The sequence below is a fragment of the Indicator indicator genome, chromosome 18 (genome assembly GCF_027791375.1).
Source record: "Indicator indicator isolate 239-I01 chromosome 18, UM_Iind_1.1, whole genome shotgun sequence".
Lineage (NCBI taxonomy): Eukaryota > Metazoa > Chordata > Aves > Piciformes > Indicatoridae > Indicator > Indicator indicator.
The window spans coordinates 3749529-3759927 of NC_072027.1; the positions used below are offsets into that span (position 1 = coordinate 3749529).

The 10399-nt window shown below is 49.3% G+C and overlaps 1 protein-coding gene across 1 annotated transcript; it reads right to left on the reverse strand.

Moving 5' to 3' along the window:
• Positions 1-1533: 1533 nt before the first annotated feature.
• On the reverse strand, positions 1534-9569 carry RBM22 (RNA binding motif protein 22). The gene is made up of 11 exons (XM_054388901.1): positions 9498-9569; positions 8740-8793; positions 8159-8188; positions 6949-7081; positions 6027-6127; positions 5707-5879; positions 4979-5179; positions 3974-4138; positions 3503-3591; positions 2842-2973; positions 1534-1850 (listed from the first exon to the last, which is right to left on the reverse strand). Exons 1-11 carry the CDS (start codon positions 9549-9551, stop codon positions 1720-1722), a joined length of 1263 nt encoding a protein of 420 aa, XP_054244876.1. The 5' UTR covers positions 9552-9569; the 3' UTR covers positions 1534-1719.
• Positions 9570-10399: the final 830 nt, after the last annotated feature.

The window sequence follows — 10399 nt, forward strand, 5'->3', positions numbered from 1 at the left end:
CTGGGAATAATAAATAAATTGCAATCATGTAAAGCCTGCTTGCATTTGAGATTGGTCTGCACAGCACTCACAGGCTCCAAGGGCACAGACTTGGAGGGCCAGAGCAGTGGCAAATGCTGCAGCCCTCCCCCACGCACCAGTAGGCTTCTGCCCACCCTCCAGCACTGCCCTAAGATGGCTCTTATCTGACAAAAGCTAAACCAAGTGCCTGTGCCTACAACTCTGCTCCTTCTCCAAAGGCAGCCTGCCAGGCATACCCTGGTGCTCCATGTGCTGTGCCACCTCCAGCTGTCTGGCAGGGCTGGCAGTGCCTGTGGGATCCAGTGGCACTGCACAGGGTGGCACATAAAAGTGAACCTGCTGTCACTGCCTAAAGTCACCTTGGCTTTGGCAGCAGCCTAATAAAATCAAGGTCCTTGGTTGCTGTGCTCCAGGAAGTAGCAGGGTCTAAGCAGAGTGTTGAAAAAAGTCCAGACATTTTAATGTGTATTTTTTAAAACAAGCAAAAGAAGCTTCAGAGCAGGTCCCCATCATGTTTTGTTTTACAGAAAGATATCCACAGATCCACTGCATGAAAGGAGCTGACAAACAGACGAAGTTAAACTCCTCCAGCCACATGTACACACACCTCACCCAAGGACAGCCTCCATGCAGGACATGGCTGCTCCAGGGCAAACACTACAGATGGAGCACAGAGAGGGAAGTTTCATGTCTTACCTAAGCAGGATGAAGTGGGCTCCACCTCTGTATGAACAGGCCTCTAAAGTCCCAGTCATGGTCCAAACATACCCCAGAGAAGCTTGCAGCTTCCCCCTGTCCTCCTCTCTGCATCCTCATGGGCACCAGCCACCACAGAGGCCACCACTGGGGGGCCTTCACCCAGCTAAGGCAACTGCTGACCTGTCCTTCCATGTCACACCTGCACTACCTGGGGGCTGCTCACCTCTCCTAACACCTATCTTGCTCAGGACACGCAGGATTGCAAGTGAAAGCATCAAAAAAAGCTTCTGTGGGGTTGTGTTGTTTTTTGGTTTTTGGTTTTTTTTAAGCAAGAAGTCAGGGAAAAGGAGGAAAGAAAATTCTGTGGCTAGAGTAAGGCAAAGCCATGGGGTTGGCACATCTGCTGAGGTTGTTTTCCAGCTCTGATTCAGTCTTGGTTTAATACTTCATGAGAATAAAAAGTCATCAGTTACCTGACAGTCTCTGGTAACACTTAAACAGTCATAGAATCATAGAATGGTTTGGGTTGGAAGGGACTTCTGAAGGTCATCTATCCAACTCCCTCTGCAGTGAGCAGGGACATCCTCAACTAGATCAGGTAGCCCAGAGCCCTGTCAGCAGTGTTCAGACTGTGGGTACCAAATGGGCTCCAAAAAGGCGGTTGGGTTGGTTTCTTTTTTTTTTTTTTTTTTCCCAATAGTTTATTTCAAAAGCGTGCAAACAGGATACAGGGACAGCTCTGTAATCCTGGTACACCTGATTCACAACCCACCCCCCACCCCTTCTGTCTGCCCCCCACCCCCTAAACCCAACTCTAAACAAAAGATCTGGGACGTATCCACCATGGGATCAGCCAGAGGAGACACGAAGCTGGGCTGGCCCAGCGTCTGCAAGCAGGGAATAAGGCTTCTCTAGCTCAACATATGGTGCTACCATGGTAACTAGAAAATAACATTTACTTTCAGGAGGAGGAGGAGGAGGAGCAGGGTACAGGAGGTGCTAGGGGCTGCTGTGCTTCCCGGCGTGGGCACCCATCCGTTGGGGATCTTGAGACGGGTAGTGAATGGGCCCCGGGGCTCTCATGAAGGGAGGAGGGGGCCCCATGGCATGGAACATGTGTGGCCCAAAACCTGCAGGAACAAAGGTGTCAGCTTCAGACAATGCAACACAACCACCAGTGCAGAGGAACTGCAGCTCCAACCTACCCAACAGAGAACAGCTGCCTCACAGCTGTGTACAGCTCCCATGGTTCTTCAGATGCCCCAACTCCTTCCCTGCTTTCCAGCACAGCTGGGAGCAATCCTCACCCAACACACACAGAATCACACAATGGGCTGGGTTGGAAGGGACCTTACAAATCATTCAGTTCCAACTCCCCTGCCATGGACAGGGACACCTTCCACTAGACCAGCTTGCTCAAGGCCAATCTAACCTTGCCTTGAACACCTGCAGGGAGGAGACATCCACGAACTCCCTGGGCAACCTGTTCCAGGGTCTCACCCCCCACACTGTAAAGAATGCCTTCCTAACACCCAGTCTAAATCTGCCCCCCTCAAGCTTCATTCCATTCCCTCTCATCCTATCATAACAAGCTCTTGTGAAAACTCATTTCCCAGCTTTCTTGTAGGCCCCCCGTGCTTCAGGTACTGGAAAGCTGCTATAAGGTCTCCCTGGAGCCCTCTTTTCTCCAGACTGAACAACCCCAACATCCTTAAAAGCTGGTGGGAGGCTAGACACGTGTCTGTAAGGCCAAACTAACTGTTCTCTGCTCAGCTGGGGAGAAAAGCAGATCACCCACAAGAGGTCTTCCATCCCATTAAAAAGTGTCTCTGGATGGATATAACACACCCAACCAAACACTGTGCTCAACCAGCAGCACTTCCACAGCCAGCAAAAGCACCAAGTAAATCTCAGTACCAGGGACCTCTGATGTGCCTGAGGATTTGCAAGTGAATACACAGCACAACAGGCAGCCCTGCTGAGCTGTGCTGACAGCTCATATTGGATCTGCATGACCAGGGATGAGGAAAATCAACTCGGGGCATGCATCACTGCTACAGCACAGTCAAGGGAGGACTAGATCGTCCTAGACACCCCCAGGTGAAGGGGAACCACAAGTACCTGGAGGTGGTGGTGGAGCAATGCCAGGAGGAGGTGGCAGGGCAATGTTAACCACGGCAGGAGGGCCACTTGGAGGTAGATTGAAGTAATTTGCAGAAGCCTCCTCTTCTGCAGCTGGAGGAGGGGGGAGAGCTGCAGGAAAAGCACATAGTAGTTATGGAAAATCTCTCCATCAAGCTATGCACAGCTGCCCTCAGAAGGAGGCACAATCAATTCTTCCACAAGGGCAAACTGCTGCTACTCCTGCACATATGAACCAAAGTGAGCAGCAGGACTGCATTGAAACTCCAGGGCTGTCACATTTTTCTTCACCCAAACCCAGCTTTGCTTTGTCCATCATACAACACTCATTAGATGAAGAAAACATCAAGCAAGCTTTGCAAAGTGTGGGGTACCAGTAATCTCAGACATAAGTAACTAATTCAGCTTTAACTTTTCATTCATCACATAGAGTGCTCTCTTCTCATCAAGAATTTGCTTCTAGACAAAGCCTGCCTCCCATTCCAACTGGCTCTGCTGCAAACCTTCTCTAAGTGACTGCTCTGGGCTCACCAGTGCCTCCACCCTCCAACAGCTGTCACTGCTCTGAGGTTTAACACCAGCCTTTCTTGTGGAAGCTGGTCAGCATTAGGGGTTTGAGAGGTGAAAATAACTCCTATACCTCCAGGAAGTCCTGGAACTGGCTCCAGCTTTATCCCAGATTCTGTAGTCCCTTCCTTGTCCTTTTCTTTTCCTCTTGCTGCTTGGGACCTGAAAAACAGAAAGAAGTTTAGAGAACCAGATGAGAAAATGCAGGCTATGCAGATATTCACACCACAACGGTTTCACATTTTCTAACCCAGAACCGTTGCTTCAAGGCCAAAGATAAAAAAACTCAAGAGAACATCAGAGACAGCTGGCACAAACTGTGCAAAAGGTACTTCCAGATGACGGATTAGAAGCAAAACTTCCTAACCCTCAGCCAGGAAAGCCCTTACACAATCTGTCATCTCCAACCCAGATCCCACTGCTCAAAAACCACCCTAAAACAGTACCTGCTCCAGCCTGCCATCCAACCCTGTGCACCAAGGCTGCGTGAGCTGAGTGGAGAAGCTCCTGGCAGTGGCCTCGAGGCTTCTCTCTCTGCACTCACCTTCCCCACTTGACGTTCAGCCTGCGGCCGTTGACAATGAGCTTGTTGAAGGACTTCTCAGCAGCCACCTCTGCCGCCTGCCGCGTGGCGAACTGGATGAAGGCACACTGCTGCCTCTGCACCACCGTGATCGTCCGGATCTCCCCAAACTGGTAGAAGTGATTTCTGGGCACGGGCAAAAACATCATGATGAACCCCACTCCTCCTAGGCCCAGAAGGATCTCGATGTGCACCGATGCACAAGGGTGCTCGGATCCTTTTCTTCTGTCCATCACTGGCTCAGACCGACCGTCCGAAATCAAGTCCCTCGCCCTCTGGGCAATCATGGAGCAATCAAAAGGCTGCATCACAGAATGGTCTGGGTTGGAAGGGACTTCTGAATGTCATCCAGTCCAACCCCCTCTGCATTAAGCAGGAGCATCCTCAACTAGATCAGGTTGCCCAGAGCCCTGTCAAGCCTCACTTTCAGTATCTTCAGGGATGGGGCTCCAACCACTTCCCCAGGCAACCTGTTGCAGTGTTCCACCACCCCCATGGCAAAGAACCTGTTCCTAACATCCAATCTAAATCTCTTCTTCTCTAGTTTCAAGTCATTGTCCCTTGTCCTATCACTACAGGCCTTTGCAAACAGTTCCTCTGCAGCCTTCTTGTAGGCCCCTTCAGGTACTGGAAGGTGGCTATTAGGCCTCTTCCCTTCCAGGATGAACAACCCCAACTCCCTCAGGCTGTCTTTGTATGGCAGAGGTGTTACAATCCCTTGATCATTTTCATGGCCCTAACAGTCTCCTCAACAGCTCAGGAGGATGACTCATCTTTAAACAGAGAAATTTTAATCAAAGCCTGTGAAACGTGCCTGTTTATCTGTTCTCTAACAAGCTGGCACTCCTCTGCACTTGCCCATCAACCAGCTCCCTGTTAAGAAAACTGAAAACCAGATTTACTTTCTTTTTTTTTCCCTTGCAAGAGATTCCCTCATTTAAAGACGAGCAGCAATCACCAACCCACCTGAGATCTGATTCAGTGATGGTATCTCCAAGCCCTCCAACGTAGAGCGTGGTGATGGTCTTGTCATCAGGGGGGTCCAGGCGAGGCATGGTTGATGCTCTTTTCAGCAGCTTATCAGCCACAGGATCATTAATGCCATAATAACGATCCTTGATGTTCTGATCAGCCAGAGGATCATCAGGGTCTGTAGGTTTCTCATGTCTAAAGTTCAGCAGACAAAGTGTTTCACACCACCAGTCACAGCTGCAGCAGGTTAAGTGACTGACTCTGCTGCCTTCCCACCTTCTGTGCTTAACCCTCCTCACACAAGCATGCCAAGATGGGACAAAAAGCCCTGAGAACTTAAAATTGCAGCCAGGACTGCCTCAAGCTCTGAATGAATGGCACTTCTGACAGCTCAGCATTCGGCACTACAAAATACAAGAGCTGGATTTCAAAGGCCTCTTGTTCACACACAAAGATCTCTGCCTAGAGGACTGACGCCACAAAGGGTGAAAATGAACTATGCAAGAGAAGAGCTGCAGCCACTGCTTCAGCAAAACACTCCAGGACCATGCAGTGGATCCATCCCAGAGGAATTTGCCCCAACAAAGATGCATTCACCAGCACTGCCACACTGACCCCAGTCACAGGGTTGTGTCCCCTGTACACTGCAGCATTTCCTGCCCTTCAAACCCCAAGGGACGCTGTCTGTGAGTGTGGTGAGACGAGCTAAGCTGTGTCTGTACCTGTAGGGACACTCTTCCCCTCTCTTGCACTCTCCTTTCACCCAGAAGGAACAGATGTGAGGACGGTTACGTTTATAGTAAGGAGTGGTCCGAGCCAGCTTCAGCAGCATGTCACTGGTAGAAGTAGCTTTTCCTAGTGCACCAACTGGTCTAGTGCCATCAGAGTTGGATATCTAGGCAGCAGTTAAAACATTAATCATGATGTAAGCATCACCATTGAAAACCAGTGCACAGAACCAAAGCAAGCAAACCATTTTAAGCTAAGCTATGGCATTCCTCCCCACTCCACATCCACACGTGGACGACCTGACTGTTCTCACCTCTCGTTCCATGTTCTGGGTGTAGTACTCTTTATTGACATCAGACTTAGGCATTTCATCCTTAAGGGAGAGTCCTGCATCCCGGACTTGGATAGGCAAACCTAAAATGAATCAAAAAGGAGAAAAAAAACCCCAATAAATCTGTATGAAATACAATCTGAAAGAGCAAAACCAGGTACTGCATTACCCAGAATTAACTCCCTCTACTGCTCTGGTACACCACAGCGTCCTGAACTTCAGGAGAGGTGTGCTCATCAAGGCTTGTTCTTCTAAAAGACTATCCAGAGACAACTGTGCCAAGCACATCCACACAGGTCATAGAATCATAGAATCACCAGGTTGGAAGAGACCTCCAAGATCATCCAGTCCAACCTATCACCCAGCCCTATCCAACCAACTAGACCATGGCACTAAGTGCCTCATCCAGTCTTTTCTTGAACATCTCCAGGGATGGTGACTCCACCACCTCCCTGGGCAGCCCATTCCAATGGGCAATCTCTCTCTCTATGAAGAGCTTCCTCCTAATATCCAGCCTATACCTCCCCTGGCACAATTTCAGACTGTGTCCTCTTGTTCTGGTGCTGGTTGCCTGGGAGAAGAAACCAACCCCCTCCTGGCTACAACCTCCCTTCAGGTAGTTGTACACAGCAATGAGGTCTCCCCTGAGCCTCCTCTTCTCCAGGCTAAACACCCCCAGCTCCCTCAGCCTCTCCTCATAGGGTTTGTGTTCCAGGCCCCTCCACCAGCTTCATCACCCTTCCCTGGACACATTCCAGTACCTCAACATCTCTCTTGAACTGAGGGGCCCAGAACTGGATGTGGCCTGAGCAGTGCTGAGTACAGGTAAAGAGGTTCTACCAGCTTTCCTTTTAGAGGCAAGCAGATCAGCTTCATTATTTAATTCCCATCTTTTGGTACCCACCATATTCCAGGTCCAGCAGACAGGTCTGACAGACGTTCTTCAGCTTGCTGCAGGTCTGGCACACTTCTGTCTTCTTGAACCGCATGCGGACGCCGGGGCACCAGCGGAACACGGTGAAAGGCCTGGCACAGATCTACAACACAGGACCCTGACATTGCTACCACTGTCACACACCAGTGGAGCTACCATGCAGGTTCCTCCAAGGAAACCTGAAGCCCAAACACATCTAGTTGGGGATGTCCCTGCTGACTGGAGGGAGGTCAGACTAGATGACCCTTGGAGGTCCCTTCCGGCCTGGACCGTTCTGTGATTCTTCAAATCACAAATAAAACTTCTTCACCTTAGTGCTGAGCTTCTAAGCTCATCAATACCTGTTGGTGTTTGGTGCCTTACTCTGCCAGAAGGAAGGTTTTCTTCTTGTTGGGTTGGTTTATTGCAATAACCCAAATGCTAAAAGCTGATCTGCTCAAAGGAAACACAAATTCTCCTTTGTTCCAGGTGATGTCAGTGTAGAGCTACTGGAAATAAATTACCAATTGTGTGTAAATCAATCAGCAGCAACAGCAAGCCCCATGAGAGGTTGTGAGACTTTTGGTCCACAAGACAACTACTGCTGTCTTATCTGGTGGCATTGATGCAGCTGCTTCATGTACAGTTTGAGGAAGAAAAGCAAGATTTCAACACACACCTTCCTCCCTACCCCAGGTGATAATTCATAAAGGGGCAAAAACAAAAAAGCTTTTAATTTCCCCTCAGTCAAGACCACACTAAATTTCTTTCCCTCTCAAAACACAACTCTTTTCTTGACAGCTGTCACAAACCACCACAGAGCCATGACCAACATATCCACAGCAAAATCCAAACCCCAGTTGCTTACAAATAAAAACAAGGTTGCAAGAGAAAGTGAGAGATCATCTTAAAGGCTGAAACACCTTCAAACACAGTACAGTGTTTGTAAACCCTAATTCTGACAAACATGAGCAAATCCTATCTGTCTGAACAGGCTTTCAAAATGTTACTATTTTAAGACCACCTGACTTTGTCTAGCAAAGCTCTCAGCAGAGTGACCTAAAAACTTATGTAGCTGCATAAATATTTGTTAACCCAATACATACTTTTCTGGAGCTGGCAGGCCTTTCAACATGAAGGTTTATTTTTCCTAGATGTAATGCCAATTTAGATGTTCTTTCTTCAAAAGACACAAACCTACCTTGCATTCTTTGCCATATTTTTCTTTGGTCTGAAATACAAATCAAAAACAAGAAAAGAAAAGAGGAAATCTCATCAGTTCAATGTAAAGCATGAAATATGTCATAGTGGGATTTACCTGATTGTGCTCACCCACCCCTCAGTTTTGGGCTTAGGACTTGGCAAGGTCAGTGGGACAAAAAAAAATTCCTTAAAAAATTCATTTTTTGTTTAGAAGCACACCTTAAAAATAGAGTATTTTATGTCCTACCTTGTGTATGGTGTAAGTGGAGAATTAAATGGAATGCTACAAGCTATTTTTAAGCAAAAATTATGTCAAACAAGGGCATGAAAAAAACATATCATCATCTCTTATCATTTTGTTCTCCTTTTTGACTGATTTATTCTCAGAACACACACCTAACACCATGATATCACCTACCAATGATGGCTGGAATCTAATCCTGTTGTGCAGAAGCAACTAACTAGGAGGACATGCCCACCTCAGCATCTCCTCCTGTAGCCAAGTTTATTTTAGTCTCTGAAACCCAACAGTTGTAAGACTAACCCAGAGAAAGGTCTGATGGTCAAACAGGCACATACCATTCGAATATATGGATTTTCTCCAAGGCATGTCTGGCACAAAATAGGGAAGTCCTGAATTGAGCAAAAAAAGAGAGAAAATCAGGAATTTGAAGCATTCCTGATTCAGTTCATACTCTGAACTGACACTACTGAGTCAAACTAATCGATGTGAAAGATACAAAAAGACTCATTCAAAGAGACTGGGAGAGATGCAAGCCACGACCCAAAGCTCACATTATGAAAGTACCACAACCTACCAGCTAATCCACTTTGGAGTAGATGGAACAAACAAACAAAACACATACTCTTGAGATCTTAACTCTGCAATCTGACTGCAGCAGACTACATCCCCCTTGACAACATCTCTCGCCACCTATTGTTTGCACTGAGCCCACCGAGGAAAGGCCTTAACTCTAACGAGCGCGCCGCTAAGCAGAAGCTGGACCCAGTTACCAGATCTCCCTAGCTGCCGGGAGACCTTCCCAGCTACCAGACACTCCAAACGCCGGCAGGGAGACAGCGCGGGGGGGGTACCTAGAGCAGCACCCTCTCTTTTCCAGCCACATGGAGGGTCCGAATAACCATGGCAGCCTCTTCCCGGCCGTGAGTAGCGCAGGGCCGCAGCTCCGCAGGCGGTTCCTACGCTGCCCCGAGGGCCACCTCACCGTGCACCCATCGCCCTACGGCCTTGCCCCCTACCATGCCATAATCAGTAAAGGGCCCCGCCAGCCAAGCTGCGCCCGGCCGCGACCCGCTCTCAGCACCCCCGGGCTCACCGCATCCTCCCAGTTCTGCCGGTTGTAGGTGTTGGACCCCAGCGATGTCGACATGGCGGCAGAGGCCTCCCCTCCCAGCAGCCACCGCCAAACCCCGCGCCGCTCCGCCCCCAGCAGGAAGTAACATCACTTCCGCTAGTGACGTCACTTCCGTCAGCGACGTGCGCCTGTGGCGTCAGCAGCGCGCCGCCAGACCGGGATGGGCAACGCCGACCACAGGGTGCGGCTGGGGCGGGCGGGAGAAACCGAGGGGAACGGGGGACCTGGGGTTGGAAGAAGGCCACTGGGTAAACCGGGTTTGGCTTATTTTTTTAAAATATTATTGTTTTCTAATGAATAGCAGCGTAAAAAAACAACGCAAAAAGCAGCGCACAGACTCCGAGAGCCACGTTCGCTTTATTGAAGGTCACTACACGACGGCAAGCAGTAAGGCAACAGTCGGGAAGGGGCGAGCGCCCCAGGGAGCAGGGATAGAGGACAGAGCAGGGACACGTCGACACCTTTCCTATCACCTACAAGCACCTAGGGGAAGGGAGGAACAACTCGCTGGGCTAGAGAGACCGGTTAGAACACCATAAATGTCACTGGCTGCCTTGTTTTCAGTGAGAGACAGCAGGCCCAGTGCAGGGGACATCCACCACTGCATCCCTGGAAGGCTCTCTGCCGTCTTAGTGTGGCAGCTGTTTTGGCTACTGAAGAGAAGTCACAGCCAGAGATTAAGTGCTGTGTTATCTGGACAGGTAAAGCTGCAGCAGGCACTAGCACTAGACATGAACTATGAATTACAAGTCTCAAACTCATGCTGTACATCTGTGTGTAACCTATGTGAGATTGTAAACGTGATGCCTCACCGCTTGGAGACCTGCTGCTAGACTGGGCTTAAGGCGTGTGCTCCCCGGGCA

Coding starts and splice junctions, on each gene's coding strand:
- RBM22 (XM_054388901.1), bottom strand. CDS start 9,551: ATGTCGACATCGCTGGGGTCCAACACCTACAACCGGCAGAACTGGGAG. Junction 8,794..9,497: donor GGCAGAACTGGGAGGATGCG/GTGAGCCCGGGG, acceptor TGCTCAATTCAG/GACTTCCCTATTTTGTGCCA. Junction 5,180..5,706: donor GGGGAAGAGTGTCCCTACAG/GTACAGACACAG, acceptor GCTGAACTTTAG/ACATGAGAAACCTACAGACC.